This window comes from Armigeres subalbatus, chromosome 2 (assembly GCF_024139115.2).
Source record: "Armigeres subalbatus isolate Guangzhou_Male chromosome 2, GZ_Asu_2, whole genome shotgun sequence".
Taxonomy (NCBI): Eukaryota; Metazoa; Arthropoda; class Insecta; order Diptera; family Culicidae; genus Armigeres; species Armigeres subalbatus.
Genome location: NC_085140.1, coordinates 233329739 through 233353839, shown reverse-complemented (window position 1 = coordinate 233353839; position 24101 = coordinate 233329739). Strand labels below are relative to the sequence as shown.

Below are 24101 nucleotides of genomic sequence, written 5' to 3'. Positions count from 1 at the left end.
GCGTGGAGTAAGAGTACGTTTTCGATTTTTTGAAGTAATAAAAATAGATAAACTAGCAGCACTGCATCAGTTTAACAGGTATTCTGGTCTACTATTATCATGTGGAGTTAGATAATTTTTTGGTCACTTTACTAAAAATAATTATGTTTTCGCGACTAGTATTTTATAACCATATATACGATCAATCAGGTGAACATTATACCATTTCAATAACCTATTATATAGAGCACTTTATGGTGCCGAACACCAATCCGGTTGGTTTTCCAAGAAGTCAAAACCATTACTTGAATAAAATTTAGGACTGTGGGGTAAAAGTACGCAGGGACGGGTGGGGCAAGAGTACGCATGTGAATCTTCAAGTTCTGATGTCAAATCCGTATCTTTGGCCGAAATAAGACTACCTCTGAAGAGTATAGTTCCACAACTAAGACATAAGGGATAGAAATCGAAAATTATTACAAGTTTTGAGGATAAGTTGAAGTAATTTGGTGTTAGAAAGGACTTAGCGAACAAAGCACTGAAGCGAATTTAAGAAATTGTATTAGGACTTGTTGTACACCTTAACATAGTACGAAAAGACAATTTCATCTAAATGATAGTTTCATTTAATCAAAAGAACCATCCATAAATTACGCAATGCTTATCTGGGAGAGGTTGCGAGATGTATGACGATCCATATAATTTTTAGAGGATTCATACAAAAAGTGTGAGATAGGGGGGAGGGGTTATGAAATGGCCATATTTTACGTTACGTGATTGGTGGACTTCTTTGGACTGGACTTCTGGATTCCTTTGTTTACGCCACGCGAAACCTGATATATTATACCTCTGTAGTTTTTAAACTATAACAAGTAAATAATGGTATTTATTTAGTATGAAAGTTCACATTTCTGGGACCCCCCCTCCTTTAAGAGTTACGTAATCTTTAAACATTCCCTAATATATGTTCATTAAACATCAATTAAATGTTTTTAACTCTTATTTGTGTTAATATATACTTAAAGCACATGATTGGATAAATGTGTACTCTTACCCCACCCGATGCGCACTCTTACCCCACCGGTGGTCTTGCAATAAGGGTTCTACTGAAACGAATCACAATAATTTCAATATTTTTTCCACTGGGTAACATAGAGGAAGGGTATACGAATCGTCGACATTGATTTGAAATGCAGAAGCTTGCTTCATAAGGGCCACATGATCGATTAAAAACTAAGTGCGTACTCTTGCCCCACACTACTCTAATAATATTTAAAAAAAACGGTTTTCGGTAAACAAAAATTTAGAACTTCTAAAGGCACATCTTTTTGTTGAAGACCCATGGACCTATCTCGTTTATTTATCAAGTTATAGCCGTTTTTAGATTAAAAACATATTTTTTTTACAATGAAATAAAACGCTTTGTACAAAAAACGCTCTCTCACTTTTCCCACCATAAACGCAGAAAAATGCGAGCTTTCTGTTGGCCATAGGAAGGGAACCCCCCACAAAGAACAAAACAATACTAGAGTTCCCTCTCTACACCATGGCAGGCTACTGACTGATACTTCTGCCAGCAGCTGCAGTTCTCTTTATTCAACAATAGGTATATACAATAATCCATAACAAATTTCCTTAATCTATACCAAAGAGCAACTCAACTAACCGGCGCCCGCTTCTTATCCATCTTCGATCTACAGCGAAGCGTCGCACACTATCTGATATTCCAACACTCCTCATTAGTGAGCACGCGTCGCTACTGTCCTGGCTCCTCCTAACACCAAGCCTTTAGTCCAGAGCTCCTCCTCGCCGAACAATTCCTCCTGGTCCAATCCGTTGCCCGTACAAATGGCCTCTATCCGACGTTTGCACAGCACCCTGTTGACCAGCTCCTGAATGTTCCGACGCTCCTCTCGGACTCCTGTTGACCAGCCAGCATCCTACCGAACGTTCCAACCTCCTGATGAATTCCGTCCAGCGCTACCCAAGACTTACGTAGCTGATCCATGATCCCACTGCGCCACGCGACTTATGCGGCCGATCCATGATCCCACTGCGATAACGTCGACGGCCATAACATCTCACCAAGGTGGAGACAGGGAATCGTTCCTGGGCCCATAACCTGTTGGCCATAGGAAGGGAACCCCCTCACAAAGAACAAAACAATACTAGAGTTCCCTCTCTACACCACGGCAGGCTACTGACTGATACTTCTGCCAGCAGCTGCAGTTCTCTTTATTCAACAATAGGTATATACAATAATCCATAACAAATTTCCTTAATCTATACCAAAGAGCAACTCAACTAACCGGCGCCCGCTTCTTATCCATCTTCGATCTACAGCGAAGCGTCGCACACTATCTGATATTCCAACACTTTCGAATAGAACCAATAGATTGAAAATCGGTTTGCTCCATTTTGAAATATACGCATATGAAAAACACATGTTTTTCATACAAAAACTCGAATAACTTTTTTGTTATAAGAGATAGATCCATGGTTCTTTAACAAAAATGTGTCTTCAAAAGTCCTAAAAGTGCTCGGAACAAAGTTTATGCGAGAAATGAATGTATAAAAATTTATGTGAAGAATACCGATTTTTAGGACCGCCCTAACGTATTTATTGAAAAAGCTCATAACTTGTGGACCATAAGTGATAGTTTCTTTGGCCAAGTTGCTCAAAATTAATTGCTCTACAACTTTGTGGAACATTGCACAAGTCTTTACCGAAAAATTAAAAAGTTGATATTATGAACTTCAGAAATATAGGTACCACCCTAATTTCACTACAAGGAAAAAAATCGTCAAAAAATATGAAATTTTTTTCCCAAAGACACTATATATCTAAAACTAATAGTTTTGGCGCAAACATTTTTGTCTTGCTAGATTCGACTCTAGGACCATTGTGCAATGTACTGTATACGTTACGATTATCTCAAATTGAATTATCATTATGTTAATCTTTATTTATTTAATTGCAAAGATTTTGTCAATTTACTGCATTGTATAAATTAACAATCCTAATGTAAAAATAATTTCTATTGTTCACTTATATTGAACTCGTCGATAGATTTAAAATGACACCATTAAATTGAAATTTGTTTGAAATGAACTATTATAAGCATGAGTTGATTTATACGTGTACGTGCGTCATCTCTCTCAGCTATGCTCAAAATTCTAACAACCTCTCTCGATGCGATGGATGCTTTTTGAAAGCTCACTTTGGAGATTATGGGGCAGTGCATATGTTCATTATTTGACGTTTGAGCGGTGCCGAAATTCATTTAGAAAGATTTCGATGTATGAAAAGGTGTTCATTTTTAGTAAACAGCGCACCGCTCAAACGTCAAAGTGTTCATTCGGCGCACTGCACCATTTGACAATGGCTTTGATTCTATCCGCAGCCCCAGATCTAAACTAGCAACACTGGCATTTCTTGAACTTTTAGTTTGCCCTCTTATTGATGAAAAATGTGAACATGTCGAGTTGGGACCGCTTTTGATGGTCCCAGTGGAAAGCAAAATCGAAAAAAGTATTGGACGTCATATAGTTGAATCACCTGAATTTTCAGGTAAATTTTGCTATTTGCTAAAAATGCTTAAGAAAATTCAAATGAAACTTACGTGACAGGCGAATTCTATCAAAAACTCAGATAGAACCTACCTGTTTATCACGTAGAATGAGAATTCTACCGGTGTGTAAATAGCTCCATATTTTTAATTTGTTTTCAGGTTCTTTATTTTGCCGTGTAAATATCGCCTGAACCTATTCACTATTTTGACACACAAGAATGTGGATATCGTTTCTGTCAGTGTCACTTTAAGCATCTGTTTGTTTCGCGCTCATTTTTCTCAGGCTTGTCCCGCGATTTGGTAACAGCTACATCATTTTATTCGCTGCCTTTTACGAGAAAAGACGTGTTAGTCGATTTGTTCACTAGATTCATTTTTCTAAGTTATATACTCTAATAGTAAGTATTATTTATTTGTTTTACTGTAGTACTGTTATTTAAAAACTATGAATATTCATACAGAAACCCCAAGATGTTCGAAGCTCGTCTTGTTGCCAGCACTACGCTGAAGAAGGTCCTGGAAGCTATCAAGGACCTTCTGAACGAGGCCACTTTTGACTGCAGTGACTCTGGAATTCAGCTTCAGGCCATGGACAACTCTCACGTATCGTTGGTTTCATTATCCCTTCGTTCGGATGGTTTCGACAAGTACCGTTGCGACCGAAACTTGTCGATGGGCATGAACTTGGCCAACATGTCTAAAATCATGAAATGCGCTAATAATGACGATACGGTGACCATGAAAGCTCAGGATAATGCGGATACGGTTACGTTTATGTTTGAATCCCAGAATCAAGAGAAGGTTTCTGACTACGAAATGAAGTTGATGAACCTTGATCAGGAACACTTAGGAATCCCGGAAACGGATTATGCTTGCATTGTACGGATGCCGGCCATCGAATTTGCCCGTATTTGTCGAGATTTGTCCCAGTTTGGTGAATCTGTAGTCATTTCTTGCACTAAAGAAGGTAATAAATCTATCTTTTTTTGTTGAATTATGCTGAAGCATAACATTATTTTAACAGGTGTAAAATTCTCCGCATCCGGTGATGCCGGATCAGCTAATATTAAACTGGCACAGACTTCCTCCGTGGACAAGGAGGAGGAAGCGGTGGTCATCGAAATGCAAGAACCAGTAACGCTCACGTTTGCCTGTCGGTACCTGAATTCCTTCACTAAAGCTACGCCACTCTCTAGCCAAGTGCAGCTGTCTATGTCCGCCGATGTTCCATTGGTGGTAGAATACAAGATTCAAGATTTAGGACACATTCGGTACTATCTGGCACCGAAAATTGAGGATGATGAGAATTAACTTAGGATTTTTTTTGTATTTTTTTTTTCTGATACCGATCTGCATTGCAAGACGAATAGATTTAAGTATCTTTATGTTATTAATAAGGATAATGTAACCACGAGCTTTTATTTAATGCTTATTTAATATCACTTCCTTAACCTCTTCTACCACTCATTTAGCCACCCCACTGTTTAGTGTTCATTCAGCACTTCCACAGTTATTTATCGCGAGGTTTCTAAGCCAAATTACCATTTTTGCATTTGTATATCATGAGGCTAACACGTTTATACTTTTACAGCCAACCTCAGCATGGTCTTGCTTTAACCCTTTATAAGGTAGACGAATCTAAGCAATAAATTAACAAAAACAACAATAGGACACAAAGTTGACATGGTATTAAACTCAATGTATGTTTGTTATACATTAAACAGTTCAGAAACATTGAAAAATTGGTGGCAATATAGTTGCCACTGCCCGTCAAGCGGGACCACATTGGTTGCAATATAGTTGCCACTACCCGGCAAGCGAAAAAACAGGCAACAACAAAAATAAATAAAAGATTTTTTTAAATTAGGTTTTACGTAAAATCAGTCAAATCAAGGCACGTTTTATTTTTTGGTGAAGAGTCCTAGTCGGAAAACGCATTATAAGTGAAAAAAAAAATTTTGCGCTTTTGTTCCCAAGGGGGGACCCTTGGGAAAAAACACAATTTCGTCAAAAATCCAAAAACCAAATATACAGAAAGGCAAAGCTTTTTTCACGCTAATCACGTAATAATCTAACACAGGAGATTCGAAATAATGAATACCAACAGGAAAAAATATAATCTTTGTCGTTTTTTAACGAATTATAACTGAAAATCCTTCTTCCACTCGAATCTTACGATCTGTTCGTAAAAAAACTGTTCTCAAATTGACATTTCACTTTTTTCATGGCTCAAATTCATCTGGGGTATTACTAGGAAGCCCCTACATGGGAAATAATAAGGCCGTTACAAATATTTAATTTGCTTTATGTCCTACTGGTCACCGAAAGGTCAAGGGGGAGGGGGGATAATAAAAAATAATAATAAAAAAAAAAAAAAAATCAAAAAACTTCTCGGATTTGTTAAAGAATGTTTTATTTACAAAATAAAATTCTGATAATTTTGAAAGAATGTATCAAAATTATCAGAATTTTATTTTGTTGCCCCCTCAAAATATTATTTTTTGGCAAAAAAAAATCCGAGGGAGGGGGGGACAAAATAGATTTTAAATATTTGTATCGACCTAAGTAGAGCTCTTGTTAATAAATAGAAAAACATATAATTTGTCGGTGGCAATATAGTTGCCACTGCCTTATAAAGGGTTAAAGCCGCGCATCTTACCGTTAGGCTAAGGAGGGCCCCTACAACTGTATCGTGTCGTGAGTCATTATTTCTGATATGGATCCGTAGCGTGAACTCTCAGCGCCCTTGGCGAACGCCCCTTAGTTGAACGTCCAATAATTAACATTGAGAACAAATAAAAAATCTTACTTGAAAGAAGTAAGATAGAAAGGTAAAGGCTCAATATTAAGCGATAGATTGCTAAAAAATCATGAAATTCATAGTCCACTCCTGTAAAATCAAACTCTGAAGTGCTTCGATGGTCGGAATTAGTATTAGAGCTATTTGGATCAGTTATATTATTTATTAATTTTTTTAATTTAATGGGTAATAATGTATGTGTTTAGCAGAGATTTGTCTTACTTACAGCTGCTCTTTAATCATTTCCCAATGGAGAATTAAAATGTTTCTGAGACAGTCTATTTGATAGGGAAAATTAATGACAAAAACCCTAGAAATTCATTTAACTTATTAATTAACTACATATTGGATTATCACAGTTTTATTATTTAGGGGAAAAGATTCACGATGTGCGGATTTGTTGATACTTCACAGGAGCGCCGGAACTTGTCTGACATCTTCTGAACAAAGTCGATAATTGTTCAGTTTCCGCTAGTTGGTGAAGATCGTGTGTCGAAAACCACGGATTTAAGTCGAAGATCATCTTTAACAGCTTGTTTTGTTTGACTTGCAGACGTCGCAGGTGAGTTTTACAAAACTCAGCCACAGATCGCCCGGCTGTGTAAAGCAAGTTGAAATGCATCATGAGAACTGGTGCCTTCTGCCTTTGCAACTTTTTAGAAGAATTTATTATGGAGTATAGCTTTCCGAATTATGGTATTGATTATCTTTTATTTTATGCTACATACCGTGAGTGATGATGATGATAAGTGAGAGATTTTCTGCCAGATTTTAGCCAGTCTGTTTTTCTCCATACTTTTATTTTATGCAAATGAACATTTATTAAATATACTGTCCAGTCAGTATTTTTTTTCCAAGAAACAAATCCTCATTTACTGACTAACTCAGTTATTAGCATTAGCATTAGCATTGAGCAATTCGCACAAATTCGTAGGTGGTACAAGCCAAGACTAATGTATGAGAGTAGCATCACTTTCATCCGTTACCACAGATATTGATTTGGGACTAATCACTATCTCTTAGATGGAAGCAATGCACTCTCCAATAATCGAGGTCTGTCCTGGCCACGTCCTTGCGAATGCTGAGGAAGGGGAAGGATGGTTAGTTAGACACCTACTTAAGAAAGATGCAGAGAACTCTACGACCTCTCATAGGTGCCACGGGAGATTTTGGGATTGTGTGGAAGGTTATAACAGTAGGAATCGTTTTGGTAGAACGTGAAACACAGAAAGAACTAAGATAGAAATACAAAGTAGGAAAGGGACGAGCCTGGAATTGAACCCACGACCTCCTGCTTATAAGGCAATTTACTGACTAACTCAGTTATGTTCATATTTATATGACATTTTCGTTTATGCTGGAAACTCGGTAATGAAAAATTAGAAAAATATTGCTGTTGAAATTACTGGGTGATCCGTAGTCCAAAAACTCAGTAAATTTTTACCGACTCGGGTAAAATAAAGTAGCTCTACCTAAACAGTTTGGGCATAGTTTTATGATAAATATTTAAGGTGCAGAGAGATGTCAGTTTTAATAAATTATTATTAAGAAATTTATTTTGAGCTTTTTAGTGGAATGTCTTCACTTGTCATAAGACGAGTTTGTACAGTCCCATTGAATTCCACCACTTAATTGTACCTTGACAGATACGTATTTCGACCTCAACAGTAAGGTCGTCTTCAGTGTCTCGTACTTGACTCGACTCGAAGTCACAACAACAACAGTTTGACAGTTGTGTTCGAGGTTATGTTCAATCCAAAGTGCGATTAAAATAGTGACCCTTTTGCCCTATTATTTACAATGTTGTGAAAACTCATATGTGAATATGTACAGAGCAAAAAAAAAGTTGGGATTTCTGTAAGTTATGTGGAAGATATTGATTTGGAAGATGTATTGGAGGTAACCACTTTCCCTTAGATGGGACTCGAACCCATGACCGTTCGCACCATACGCTAGACTGGTGCTTTAACCAGCTAAGCTACGAAGGACCTCCGTCGGCCTTCGCAACCTAGCGGCTACTGAGTTCGAGATTTCCCAAATTGGACGCATAGTCAAATCACTCGAAATCCATTTTTCAAGCCAACACTTCCACATGTGTATAGTACATGTCCACATTAAAGGAGCGTGAGTATTTAGAATGTCTGGCGGCTTAATTAGTGTCCAAGTCGGGTGGTTTAATCCCCGGAAATAGGCAATTAACTTTGATTGAACTGAACCTGAGTGGCGTGATCTTGCCTACGCAATGCGGTCGGGTCTGAGCTTGACGACCGACTGGCAAATAGCTTACACAACCTCACTTGATCAGTACAGTTGCTGATGAAGAATGTGTATAGCCGCCAGACATTCTAAATACTCACGCTCCTCTAATGTGAAAGTGTTCTATACATACACGTGTTGAAGTGTTGGCTTGAGAAATGGATTTCGAGTGATTTGACTATGCCGCCAGGGAGTGGTGGAAATACTCGCTTCACGAGTAAGAAACGAGTGTAATTTGGCCTACCAAAAATGCCACACTCGCGCAAACCTACTGCCTGCATTTTTCTGGCGTTTGCTGTGTTCGCGAGTACGGGCAGAGCAAAAACAAAAAGCAGGGCAGTATTTTGTTCGGGAGTAAAAATCACGGTCGCGAGTATTTGTGATTACTTCGAATACAATGGATAGATTTGGCTTGACATACACACTTTAACAATAAACAATTGTGGTCTTGCTCGAACATCAGTGAGAAACATGTTCCGAGGTTGTTTTATGACTTTTAGCAAATTAACTCGAATGACTTGCGGAGCTTCACGAACATTTTTCGGGGTTCGTTTTTTTGTTTTCTCTGCGAGTAGTAGGTAGGCAAGAAAAAGACAAACCAAATTGTAAATTAGAAACACTTGTAAATAATCTAAACTTGGTTACAACTTCAATAACCCAAAATTATTTTAAAATGCCTGTCAAAAATCTTTAAAAAATTTAATGTGATGTCATCATTATGTTCGATCATTTAGTAGTTTTTCAACAACTCATTACAGAAGCTGAAATTTAAAATGTGTTGTATGGAAGACTTCTTGTGCGAAGGTGTTTCTACAACTCTGTCTAATGATTCATTGTTCGAATTCCACTAGTAACGGAGTTACAGCTATAGCTTCAGTCATTTAGACTAAATCATAACAATATTCCAATCATTTAGTTCAATTTACTACAACTAGCGTTATAACTCCGTTATCAGTTGAGTTCTAGCAACGAACCGTTATGCACAGTTGTAGAGAAACCTTCACACTAGAAGTCCACCATACAACACATTTTGAAATTCAGCTTCTGGAATGAGTTGTTGAAAAACTACTAAATGGTCGAACGCGAATTACTAAATGATCGATAACATCCTTGCGAACAAGAACTGAGACAATGACGAAACGAATAGTATAAACACAGACAAACAGACATAACACATTGAACATTTACTCATCAAATTCATCGTCGTTCAAACAGTAACGACATCTGTTGATTTCAGTTAGTTGGGCAAATCACGAACCAGATGGCGGTAGTGAGCAAACGTCAAACTCGAGCAAAAACGATGCGCGCGCCACGAGTGATCGATTGGCCAACTAATGATTATTTGAATTGACCAGTAAATCAGTAAACGATGGAAATTTGACGAGTGTTATGTCGGAAGATTAGTAGGCTGTGCGCGTGAACGGTCGTTTTTCACCTCTTGTCAAAATTTTACAGCTTTTTTTCCACAAGTTGTGATTTCCATTTTTTTATTGTCGTTCCGGTTCCATAAGATTATCTCTATAGTGACAATTTCCTCAAAAAAGGCTCAACGGTGGTTGGAACAAGAATTTATTAAGCATCCGTCGTAGGTGAAGGCACCAACACCCTTAACGTCAAATTCATGGTCGAGCTAGAGTGGACTACGGGAACTACTATTCATTTGGACTTCAATCTGGAGCTAGTGCTCTGGCGATTTCAATTGTAAGGGAGTGATCAAGAGATGCTCGCTGAGTGAGTGCCCCGGGTAAAGGATAAGTATGGCTCCATTCAAGGTAAGATCACTGAGCTATATGTGCTGAACAGCTTGTATTGATTCATACAGTGAGCCATTTTATAGTATGATCGCTCAGGAGCTATAAAGTAAATTAAGTCATGATTATTCATTCTAAAAATTTAAATATAATACAAAATTCCCCCTTTATTTGTTCGTTGATTTTTTTTATTTATTCCAGTGTGAACTGCACTGCCAGTCAATCAATCAGCGATATTTTTGTTGTTTGTTGTTTAATATACAAAGAAAATCTGTATTATTCTGCAATGAGACCTCCCTCTACATTTAAATCATTTATCTTCGTGTTCACCGTGATTTGACATTTGTATATGCATACGCAGTTTTATTATCTTTCTCTTCATGATATTTGTATTATCAGTTAGCTGAACATATCCTGGACTATAACGAGAATGGACGCATAAACTCCTGATTGACGATGCTGGCAAGAAATTTGGATAAACTATTTATTATATTTATCGTATTCCTTCTAATCATGTTCACTACGGTCGATTTTCCATTTTGACTCACAGTCAAAGAAAAATCTTGTCCCGGACGAAAAACTTCGATTTTGGACAGCAATAGACCTTTTTAACAAACACATCGTTTCTCTCTACCCAACTATGTGTATCGAAATTGAACAACAGTCGATCGCGTTTGAATCACAAACATGTGCTTCTGCCTGTCGTATTGAGGCGGGTTTGCTTCTGCTACGACAATAGAGGCTTGTTTGCAGCCGTTTGATCATGTATTCATCCACTTAGAATTTATTTGTTGATCAAAATCATTATCATATCAGGGGGGGAGGGGAATTTAATTTCTTTTTGCTCTTTTTTAGTTTCAGAGAGCGAGCAAAGGCGCTTAAACCTAGGCTATTAGCCAGGGCAAGGCTAATACCTTCGCCCCATCCGAGGAAAATCATCGGCAAGGATAATGGAGTGACATAAATTTCTTAGCAAAGTCACTCCCAACGTATTTCCACAAATATTCTATCATTTGCTTATAATGATACTCCTAAACCACATACCCTACCCACCATCCAATTCCTTGACATCTATGAGGGCGTCGGTGAGTCGCTGGCCTCTCGTTAAGTAGATGTCATATCATCACTTCCTTCCCTTTCCTAGTAACGGAGAAGATGGGCGTGGCCGGCAATGATAGCTTTCATGTTTTATCATTTTGGACCCCCAATTGGATTTCCATTGAATCCCAAATGGAAATCCATAAGCAATTGGGGTAAGAAAGGTAAAGAATATACATGACAACTATCAGTATGCAATCTACGAAATACTCCGTTACAACGCAACGCAACGCAACGCGCAACGAAATTTGACGAGTGTTATGTCTGTTTGTCTGTGGTATAAACAAGTCCCATTTCAAGGAATCATCATCACTATAGACTTATGCAGGGGTTCATCGAATTCACTCACCCGACGGATTTTGACATTTGAGCGGTTCGTCTTCTCGAACAAAAGCTCAAACGTCATAATTTCTTGGGGGAGTTCATTTTGCGTTAGTCTACACTCAAAATAATTTTCACTTAGAAGCTACTTGAAAACATATGCAGATATTTTCCATGTAGTTTTGGGTGTAAAAGTTGAATGATTCATTAGTGATGGCACTCATTACCGTGGACCCCGATAATTTGAACGGTACCTCATTCAAATTAACGGGGTTCATTTTTAATTTGAACTTCTGGTTACTCTATTTGCATCAGAAAAACTGGTTTCTGGCCGCTCTCTTTGCTGGTTTGTTTTGATTCTGCGTTCCGTTTCACGATGTTTCATTTATCTTTTCTCGATTCCACGTGCTAAATGACGTTTGAACCATTTTTAATTTGAACGATGTTCAAACCAACGGGTTCAAATTAAAAAGTGTTCAGATTAAAAGCGGTCATACTACCGGGGGTCCACGGTATTCTTAATTCACTAGAATATAAAATAAAATTTAGGTGAATTTTCGTTTGGCCATGTACTTAAATTTCAAGTGAAGCTTCGATAATTTTTTTCTATAGTATCCCTTCCCTGTAGTTGATATCCCGTCAACTAGAAGCGGACGAGGGCTAAAAACTGGAGTAGAAAATTAATTCACACTCAAACATATTTTTTGCAAATCGTTCTCATAATGCTTCTGCTAAATGTTTCATTAGCGATTGTTAATAAACATACATTTCGCTCTGAGAACCCAACTCATATATTTTCCATACATTCATGAGTAGAATTCACTAGAAGCGTTTATAGATATTATTTTCTATGTTTTCTAATGAATTTCACTACATTTCTTATTAAGATGCACTTCTGATTTGCGTAAGTTTTATTTGTTTCCAGTAAGGCCGATGAAAGTTTCGATTTTTAAAGTCTACATGACTTTTTATAGTGGAATTAAAGTGACAATTATTTTGAGTGTATTCGATAGCGACACCGTGCATGAGAAGGGAGAAACGACGCGAAACGCGCAAAACAGAGAAGAAGTGCAAATAGCTTGCAATTCCCGATTACGACAGTCAGCAAAGCGATCACAGCTGAGCCGACACACCGACAACAGTAGAAGTGCAGTGCCGTATCTACTGAGCTACGAGTAACCATATATTAGTTGAAAGAGGAAGAAATAGAAGAAGAGTTAAGAATAATTTTCCGACTTTCTTTTTTCACTAATATCCCGATTGGAAACTCGTCCACTCGAAGAGGATTCTTCACTCGTTTAGCCACTACGACAAAAGAATTCCGCGGTTCCCAAAAGTACAGTCCACTAAGTTAGAAAAGTTAGGACCTTTTAATTTTGGAAAAACTAAGTACATATGCAAAGTCGCTTTTTGTGACTAAGGGTCGATTTCTTCACCTCCGCTTATTTGTCCCATATGAATAGGAAACCCAGCAAAGATAGGACAAATATGCGATTCACGGCAGTGTAGACTTAGGGCCAATTTCTTCACCTCCGCCTCACCTCACGTAATAAACCATACAGGACAATTGTCGCTGCGGTTCCCTTTGTTCTCGTTCCCAAACATGTTGGGATTTGGGGAAAAGTCAGATGCGTAGACTATTATTGGGGAAGTCGCAATGGCTAGAACTTTTGTTAAAATTTTCAATGGATTTTATCGGTTATTTATGCGATATGGTGGGAAATATTCTCGACTTAAGTATAGTCATAGTGCATCCTAAGTTGAAAAACGAAGTTTTCTTGTTATAAGGGAACTGTTTCGTTTTCCATCTCAGCTCACTAAACATAGATTCTTCTTATCGCAAAACATTCCTATTTACGCTCAAATGCAGCTTCAAACAAGAGTAAAAGTGGTTATTATATTTTTGTTATTCAAAACTTAAACAAGTAGGGGGAAGGACGGCTTTGGCAGGTTTTGTTCTATTATTGGCAGGGGGTTTTTGTCGACCAAATTTCATGAAATTTGGCCACAATATTCTTTGATATGCAAAGAATGTTTAGGCCAAATTTGAGCCTGGTCAGTAATAAAAAAAACCCCTGCCAATAATAGAACAAAACCTGCCAAAGCCGTCATTCCCCCCAAATGAAATATAAACATTATCAATTTGTTCGGCACGTTTGCATACTTACTTACCTATTAACTTATCTCAAGGAAATTTCGGTTTTGTGTTTTATGCAGCAAAACACTCACAACTCAGGTAAAACGTAGTCTTATGTTTGAATTATCATGCTGCAAACTTATCAATAATATGAACTGTCTATAAAAACGAGATATTTTCCAATTACGTTTCAATAATGTAGTTAGGATGAACAACAAGAACAGGGTCTTCTTCCTGTGATTCTTTGTCTCCTAATGTAACGGTTTTCAGTGGAATAATAATTTGGTCCTGTAAGAAGAGAAATGTTAGTTTCCACACGCGAATATTTCTTTATTATACATACGTTGTACATTAATCGATCTACGACTTTCTCGACCAGAGTTTTCCTCTCCACAAGTTCCTCTTCGGTCTCAATTTGTTCGGCTACTTGCTCCAGGTACCAATTGATCAATTCGGATTTTCTCACGCCTTCTGATTGTGATTCTTCGCTTTCGAATCGTGCCTCTTCCGTGCGCATGTGCAGCACCAGCATGTTGGATAAATTCTTATATTCCTCGAACGACAAAACCAACTTTTTCTTTTGAACATCGTTGACGCCATTCTCGTGACCATTTTCGACATGTCCGTTTTGATCGTTAGTGTCCGATTGCGGGGTGCCTTCTTCAGTATCCATCGCCATCGCTGCCAGTTCTGCATCGTTCTCATCGTCCAAGTGAATATCGGGTTGCTCAACGCGAATAATGGATTTGTTCAATAACCGATATGCTTCTTTGACGTGTTTCTCTGTTACTTCCTCACAGCATTCCAACTTAGCCATGGCTTCACTAAGCCGGATCATGCTTTCCAGCTGACGCACGGTAATTCGCCATGTGCTCTTGCCAGATGTGCCAGTGTCACGCTGCCGCAAATGACCGTAATTCTCAACCAGCAGCTCGAGCGCTTCCTGGGTGATAATTGGCTTGAACTGACGTGCAAACATGATATAACGGAGAACGTCTTCACGTGTGTAAACCTGATCGATTAGGTCTTCAATATGTGAATGCAAATTAACAACCTTTCGAGCGATCGCGTAATCTACGACCTCGTTGCATTCATCAACCAAAATGAAAAACAAATCAAAACGGGACATAATCGGCGCTGTGAGCTGAATGTTCTGCTGGAGTGACTTAGAACGGTCGTACCGACCACCGATGGGATTAGCGGCTGCCAGAATAGAGGTTCTAGCATTGAGGGTGGCTCGCACGCCAGCCTTGGCAATTGAAATGGTCTGCTGTTCCATGGCTTCGTGGATGGCAACTTGATCGTGAGGGTCCATCTTGTCAAATTCGTCGATGCAGCAAATTCCATTATCTGCCAACATCAACGCACCAGCCTCAATCACAAAGTCGTAGCTTTCCTCGTCCTTCACAACTGCAGCAGTGAGACCAGCTGCGGATGATGCCTTTCCGGATGTATAGACCGCTCGGGGTGAGAAATCTGCCACTTGCTTCAGGAACTGAGATTTTGCCGTACTGGGATCACCCACAATACAACAATTGATATCTCCACGGAGAGTAGTTTCTGAAGAAAATAACCAAAAAGGTAAACTTTAAATTAGTAAAAGTAATCCACCTATAATGGTCGAATAACCATTCTTGTATCTGACAGCCTTGCAATACGAATGAATTAGAGCTTCTATGAATTCCTATCAATTTTTGAGAGCTACAAAAATGATGTCAGACCTAATTTGCAATATAAATTATAGTGAATACATAATATATTGTTATGCGGGATAGATAGGGTGAAATATTGAAAAACTTACTCTCATGAGTGGTCTTTGCAACGCCTCCAAACAGCATTAGAAGAATTCCTCGTTTTACTTCATCGTTCCCATAGACCGATGGAAACAGACTGGTAATAAGGTTCTGATATAGTTTCGGATCGCGGGACATTTCGTATACCTTGTTCCACTCAGCGTCGGTCATGTGCTTCTTCATGTCCTCAGCCGTCACTTCACTCATCGGCAAATCCGTTCCACCAAACCTTGATGAGGTTGCCTGTACCGAGCATGCCAGGAAGGACATCTTGTAGTTAAGATCGCGGACGCCAAGCGCTTTCAATCCACGAATGCCTTCCACGGCATTGTCTCCCTGCTTATGACGAGACCCGATCTCGGCTTTAGCTCCTGGCATTTGCAATGCACCAACATCGGGAACAACGATCAATGTTCCAGTGAAATCATAACGATCTCCCGCTTGGACGGTTTCGACAATTTCCGCACGTAGTATGACCTCTACCGAGCGTGGAATACATCCTCTCGGGAGTTCCGCTTGCGTCTCTTGGATGCGAACTTTCTGGAAGTCGATAAACTGGGATTTGTCCACTTCCAGCATGAAACGACGTCGATTGGCACATACGGGATTCCGACAGATAGTCGGATTAGTAAACTTGAATTGCTGTTCAACATCCCGAATCTCAGTTTGACAGTCCAAGCAGACAAAGGTACCAGAAATGAGTTCCGGGTGAACAGGATGAGTACGTACAACCTGCCCGGAAATTCGAATCAAAGTACCAATTTTGGATGTTGTCAATTCTCGTACTTTGTGGCGCGTTGGTACGTCCGTAAAAGATACGTAACATTCTTTATCCTTTTTCAGCTCAGTACGATCCTTTGTAAAGTTCGAAACCGCTTGGCACAGAAATGGGAAAAGTCGGTAGTACTCTTCGATAATGGTTGTTGCTAGATTCTGGTTGTACTTTTCTACGTCCTCGAAACTTACTTCCAAGGTAGAACGATCTGGATTTATCAAATCAGCAACAGCTTTCAGGTACTTCAATTCTCCATCCTCCTTGAATCTAAGAAATATTGCATGCATTTATAACTTACATCAAAATATAAAACCACTTAAAAACTTACTCTTCCAAAAAGTCCTGGAACAGTTTCTGGCAACGAACGCCCACCTCGTCCTTCACGCGGAGTTGTCCCACTTGCGCGTCAGCTACATCCATTTTGCACTAATTACTAATTACAAGAATTACTTATGCAACTAAATTTATTGTAATAATAATTATTATTCTTCACAACACACAACTGCAGCACGCCGTAGCAGATGTTCAAATTGAATTTTGAGTGACCTCACAAACAAGAAATGGCGCCAAAACCATTTGTTGATGTTTGACAAATGACAGATTAGATCTGTGCGATATTTCTGTGGATCTTGTTTTACACGGTAAAAAAAGAAGTATCAAATTAGATACTTTTTTACTCAACTTTCTTTATTATTATATCAAGACAAAATTTTCAAAACGACTTATCTGCTTTTGTAAACAAAGATTCAAACGACGATTTGACGAATCTGATAGCTCTCCCATGCAAACCAACACCATCAACAGGTAGCGGAATACTCCCCCTACCTATTGAAATCGTCGTTTGAATCTTTGTTTACAAAAGCAGATAAGTCGTTTTGAAAATTTTGTCTTGATATATTGTCTGTTTCCTTGGTAACAAAACGCACCGACCATTTTTTAGGCACTAGGGTAAATGATATATTTTGGACATGTACATATTTTGGACAATCCTGAGCTTCTTCGATCAATCTTAGATAATGTGTAGGAAAATTTTTATCGAAAGTATGATCATTGCATGTTTTTACCTCAACTCTAGCGGCTATTCAACTATTATTTATCTTTAAAATTATCTAAAATGTAAAGCTATCTACCAAAGTGCCTGCTGGACGCCAGTATGCAGGAGAACATGCATTATAGAACTCTTCGTAACATGCACCTGAAACACGTTTAAATTGGTTCAAACGGAAATCTTGAGGTCCTGCGGCCAAAGTTTGATTGTAATTGAGATACTAACATATTCCAATCGCTTAACATGAACTTGAGACGGATAAAAAAGGAGTGACCAAAATGATGTTTTCTTCTTTTTACCCTTCTTACATCCTAAGAAGGGTATAAAGATCGCTTGAAAAACCGACTTTTTATCCGAGGCTCGGAGACCGAAGTCGTATATACCAATCAACTCAGCTCGACGAACTGAGCATATGTATGTATGTGTGTGTGTGTGCGTGTGTGCGTGTGTGCGTATGTGTGTGCGTTACAAAAATCTCACATCAAGATCTCAGCCGTCCGTGGACCGATTTGCACGATTTTAACACTAAACGAAAGCTATGACTTTGCCATTGTACGAGTTCAATTTTTTGCAATCGGACATTTGGTTCCAGAGATATGTGAGAAATACGAACATGAAGTGTATTTTCAGAAAACTAACAAAATAATGTCACATAAATATCTCAGCCGTCTGTAAACCAATTTGCATGATTTTATCTTTAAACGAAAGCTATGACTTTGCCATTGAACCCATTGTATTTTGTTTTTGCAATTAGACATTGGGTTCCGGAGATATCTCTGAAATACGAACATAAAGCATTAGACGTATCAACTTCACACATTGGTAAAATATGTCCCATCAAGATCTCAGTCGTCCTTAGACCGATTTGTGCGATTTTATCTTTAAACGAAAGCTATGTTTTTGTCATTGGACCCATTATTTTTTTTCTGCAATCGGAAATTCGGTTTCAGAGATATCTGTGAAATACGAATATGAGACATATTTTCAGACTACTAATGAAAAATTGTCACACCAATATCTCAGCCGTCTATGACCCGATTTGAACTCTTTTGGGCTTAAACAGAAGCTGTAATATTGCCAAATCAAATCTGCAGTCTTTTTGTATTTTTTAAAAATTGTTAAATTTCCAGAAATATCCCTTTTTACCCTTCTTACATCCTAAGAAGGGTATAAAGATCGCTTGAAAAACCGACTTTTTATCCGAGGCTCGGAGACCGAAGTCGTATATACCAATCAACTCAGCTCGACGAACTGAGCATATGTATGTATGTGTGTGTGTGTGCGTGTGTGCGTGTGTGCGTATGTGTGTGCGTTACAAAAATCTCACATCAAGATCTCAGCCGTCCGTGGACCGATTTGCACGATTTTAACACTAAACGAAAGCTATGACTTTGTCATTGTACGAGTTCAATTTTTTTTGCAATCGGACATTTGGTTCCAGAGATATGTGAGAAATACGAACATGAAGTGTATTTTCAGAAAACTAACAAAATAATGTCACATAAATATCTCAGCCGTCTGTAAACCAATTTGCATGATTTTATCTTTAAACGAAAGCTATGACTTTGCCATTGAACCCATTGTATTTTGTTTTTGGAATTAGACATTGGGTTCCGGAGATATCTCTGAAATACGAACATAAAGCATTAGACGTATCAACTTCACACATTGGTAAAATATGTCCCATCAAGATCTCAGTCGTCCTTAGACCGATTTGTGCGATTTTATCTTTAAACGAAAGCTATGTCTTTGCCATTGAACGCATTGAATTTTTTTTGCAATCGGAAATTCGGTTTCAGAGATATCTGTGAAATACGAATATGAGACATATTTTCAGACTACTAATGAAAAATTGTCACACCAATATCTCAGCCGTCTATGACCCGATTTGAACTCTTTTGGGCTTAAACAGAAGCTGTAATATTGCCAAATCAAATCTGCAGTCTTTTGTATTTTTCAAAATTGTTAAATTTCCAGAAATATCTTTTTACCCTTCTTACATCCTAAGAAGGGTATAAAGATCGCTTGAAAAACCGACTTTTTATCCGAGGCTCGGAGACCGAAGTCGTATATACCAATCAACTCAGCTCGACGAACTGAGCATATGTATGTATGTGTGTGTGTGTGTGCGTGTGTGCGTGTGTGCGTATGTGTGTGCGTTACAAAAATCTCACATCAAGATCTCAGCCGTCCGTGGACCGATTTGCACGATTTTAACACTAAACGAAAGCTATGACTTTGTCATTGTACGAGTTCAATTTTTGCAATCGGACATTTGGTTCCAGAGATCTGTGAAATACGAACATGAAGTGTATTTTCAGAAAACTAACAAAATAATGTCACATAAATATCTCAGCCGTCTGTAAACCAATTTGCATGATTTTATCTTTAAACGAAAGCTATGACTTTGCCATTGAACCCATTGTATTTTGTTTTTGCAATTAGACATTGGGTTCCGGAGATATCTCTGAAATACGAACATAAAGCATTAGACGTATCAACTTCACACATTGGTAAAATATGTCCCATCAAGATCTCAGTCGTCCTTAGACCGATTTGTGCGATTTTATCTTTAAACGAAAGCTATGTTTTTGTCATTGGACCCATTAATTTTTTTCTGCAATCGGAAATTCGGTTTCAGAGATATCTGTGAAATACGAATATGAGACATATTTTCAGACTACTAATGAAAAATTGTCACACCAATATCTCAGCCGTCTATGACCCGATTTGAACTCTTTTGGGCTTAAACAGAAGCTGTAATATTGCCAAATCAAATCTGCAGTCTTTTTGTATTTTTTCAAAATTGTTAAATTTCCAGAAATATCCTTTTTACCCTTCTTACATCCTAAGAAGGGTATAAAGATCGCTTGAAAAACCGACTTTTTATCCGAGGCTCGGAGACCGAAGTCGTATATACCAATCAACTCAGCTCGACGAACTGAGCATATGTATGTATGTGTGTGTGCGTATGTGTGTGCGTTACAAAAATCTCACATCAAGATCTCAGCCGTCCGTGGACCGATTTGCACGATTTTAACACTAAACGAAAGCTATGACTTTGTCATTGTACGAGTTCAATTTTTTTTGCAATCGGACATTTGGTTCCAGAGATATGTGAGAAATACGAACATGAAGTGTATTTTCAGAAAACTAACAAAATAATGTCACATAAATATCTCAGCCGTCTGTAAACCAATTTGCATGATTTTATCTTTAAACGAAAGCTATGACTTTGCCATTGAACCCATTGTATTTTGTTTTGCAATTAGACATTGGGTTCCGGAGATATCTCTGAAATACGAACATAAAGCATTAGACGTATCAACTTCACACATTGGTAAAATATGTCCCATCAAGATCTCAGTCGTCCTTAGACCGATTTGTGCGATTTTATCTTTAAACGAAAGCTATGTTTTTGTCATTGGACCCATTTTTTTTTTCTGCAATCGGAAATTCGGTTTCAGAGATATCTGTGAAATACGAATATGAGACATATTTTCAGACTACTAATGAAAAATTGTCACACCAATATCTCAGCCGTCTATGACCCGATTTGAACTCTTTTGGGCTTAAACAGAAGCTGTAATATTGCCAAATCAAATCTGCAGTTTTTTTGTATTTTTCAAAATTGTTAAATTTCCAGAAATATCCTTTTACCCTTCTTAAATCCTAAGAAGGGTATAAAGATCGCTTGAAAAACCGACTTTTTATCCGAGGCTCGGAGACCGAAGTCGTATATACCAATCAACTCAGCTCGACGAACTGAGCACATGTATGTATGTGTGTGTGTGCGTGTGTGCGTGTGTGCGTATGTGTGTGCGTTACAAAAATGTCACATCAAGATCTCAGCCGTCCGTGGACCGATTTGCACGATTTTAACACTAAACGAAAGCTATGACTTTGTCATTGTACAAGTTCAATCAGACATTTGGTTCCAGAGATATGTGAGAAATACGAACATGAAGTGTATTTTCAGAAAACTAACAAAATAATGTCACATAAATATCTCAGCCGTCTGTAAACCAATTTGCATGATTTTATCTTTAAACGAAAGCTATGACTTTGCCATTGAACCCATTGTATTTTGTTTTTGCAATTAGACATTGGGTTCCGGAGATATCTCTGAAATACGAACATAAAGCATTAGACGTATCAACTTCACACATTGGTAAAATATGTCCCATCAAGATCTCAGTCGTCCTTAGACCGATTTGTGCGATTTTATCTTTAAACGAAAGCTATGTTTTTGTCATTGGACCCATTAATTTTTTTCTGCAATCGGAAATTCGGTTTCAGAGATATCTGTGAAATACGAATATGAGACATATTTTCAGACTACTAATGAAAAATTGTCACACCAATATCTCAGCCGTCTATGACCCGATTTGAACTCTTTTGGGCTTAAACAGAAGCTGTAATATTGCCAAATCAAATCTGCAGTCTTTTTGTATTTTTCAAAATTGTTAAATTTCCAGAAATATCCTTTTACCCTTCTTACATCCTAAGAAGGGTATAAAGATCGCTTGAAAAACCGACTTTTTATCCGAGGCTCGGAGACCGAAGTCGTATATACCAATCAACTCAGCTCGACGAACTGAGCATATGTATGTATGTGTGTGTGTGTGTGTGCGTGTGTGCGTGTGCGTATGTGTGTGCGTTACAAAATCTCACATCAAGATCTCAGCCGTCCGTGGACCGATTTGCACGATTTTAACACTAAACGAAAGCTATGACTTTGTCATTGTACGAGTTCAATTTTTTTGCAATCGGACATTTGGTTCCAGAGATATGTGAGAAATACGAACATGAAGTGTATTTTCAGAAAACTAACAAAATAATGTCACATAAATATCTCAGCCGTCTGTAAACCAATTTGCATGATTTTATCTTTAAACGAAAGCTATGACTTTGCCATTGAACCCATTGTATTTTGTTTTTGCAATTAGACATTGGGTTCCGGAGATATCTCTGAAATACGAACATAAAGCATTAGACGTATCAACTTCACACATTGGTAAAATATGTCCCATCAAGATCTCAGTCGTCCTTAGACCGATTTGTGCGATTTTATCTTTAAACGAAAGCTATGTTTTTGTCATTGGACCCATTTTTTTTTTCTGCAATCGGAAATTCGGTTTCAGAGATATCTGTGAAATACGAATATGAGACATATTTTCAGACTACTAATGAAAAATTGTCACACCAATATCTCAGCCGTCTATGACCCGATTTGAACTCTTTTGGGCTTAAACAGAAGCTGTAATATTGCCAAATCAAATCTGCAGTCTTTTGTATTTTTCAAAATTGTTAAATTTCCAGAAATATCCTTTTACCCTTCTTACATCCTAAGAAGGGTATAAAGATCGCTTGAAAAACCGACTTTTATCCGAGGCTCGGAGACCGAAGTCGTATATACCAATCAACTCAGCTCGACAAACTGAGCATATGAATGTATGTGTGTGTGTGTGCGTGTGTGCGTGTGTGCGTATGTGTGTGCGTTACAAAAATGTCACATCAAGATCTCAGCCGTCCGTGGACCGATTTGCACGATTTTAACACTAAACAAAAGCTATGACTTTGTCATTGTACAAGTTCAAAATTGGTTCCAGAGATATGTGAGAAATACGAACATGAAGTGTATTTTCAGAAAACTAACAAAATAATGTCACATAAATATCTCAGCCGTCTGTAAACCAATTTGCATGATTTTATCTTTAAACGAAAGCTATGACTTTGCCATTGAACCCATTGTATTTTGTTTTTGCAATTAGACATTGGGTTCCGGAGATATCTCTGAAATACGAACATAAAGCATTAGACGTATCAACTTCACACATTGGTAAAATATGTCCCATCAAGATCTCAGTCGTCCTTAGACCGATTTGTGCGATTTTATCTTTAAACGAAAGCTATGTTCTTGTCATTGGACCCATTAATTTTTTTTCTGCAATCGGAAATTCGGTTTCAGAGATATCTGTGAAATACGAATATGAGACATATTTTCAGACTACTAATGAAAAATTGTCACACCAATATCTCAGCCGTCTATGACCCGATTTGAACTCTTTGGGCTTAAACAGAAGCTGTAATATTGCCATTTAAGGCGGCAAATCAAATCTGCAGTCTTTTTGTATTTTTTCAAAATTGTTAAATTTCCAGAAATATCCTTTTTACCCTTCTTACATCCTAAGAAGGGTATAAAGATCGCTTGAAAAACCGACTTTTTATCCGAGGCTCGGAGACCGAAGTCGTATATACCAATCAACTCAGCTCGACGAACTGAGCATATGTATGTATGTGTGTGTGTGTGTGCGTGTGTGCGTGTGTGCGTATGTGTGTGCGTTACAAAAATCTCACATCAAGATCTCAGCCGTCCGTGGACCGATTTGCACGATTTTAACACTAAACGAAAGCTATGACTTTGTCATTGTACGAGTTCAATTTTTTTTGCAATCGGACATTTGGTTCCAGAGATATGTGAGAAATACGAACATGAAGTGTATTTTCAGAAAACTAACAAAATAATGTCACATAAATATCTCAGCCGTCTGTAAACCAATTTGCATGA

The 24101-nt window shown here is 38.1% G+C and overlaps 2 protein-coding genes across 2 annotated transcripts; one reads left to right on the top strand and one right to left on the bottom strand.

Annotated features, from left to right (window-relative positions):
- The first annotated feature begins 3790 nt into the window (after positions 1-3790).
- Positions 3791-4959, top strand: LOC134216019 (proliferating cell nuclear antigen). The gene is made up of 3 exons (XM_062695057.1): positions 3791-3949; positions 4013-4518; positions 4576-4959. The coding sequence occupies exons 2-3, from the start codon at positions 4023-4025 to the stop codon at positions 4860-4862; spliced, it is 783 nt and encodes a 260-aa protein (XP_062551041.1). The 5' UTR covers positions 3791-3949; positions 4013-4022; the 3' UTR covers positions 4863-4959.
- Positions 4960-14009: 9050 nt separating this feature from the next.
- Positions 14010-17044, bottom strand: LOC134211887 (DNA replication licensing factor Mcm6). Its single transcript, XM_062689249.1, has 4 exons — positions 16811-17044; positions 15716-16749; positions 14258-15474; positions 14010-14202 (listed from the first exon to the last, which is right to left on the bottom strand). Exons 1-4 carry the CDS (start codon positions 16900-16902, stop codon positions 14098-14100), a joined length of 2448 nt encoding a protein of 815 aa, XP_062545233.1. The 5' UTR covers positions 16903-17044; the 3' UTR covers positions 14010-14097.
- Between the last annotated feature and the right edge of the window lie 7057 nt (positions 17045-24101).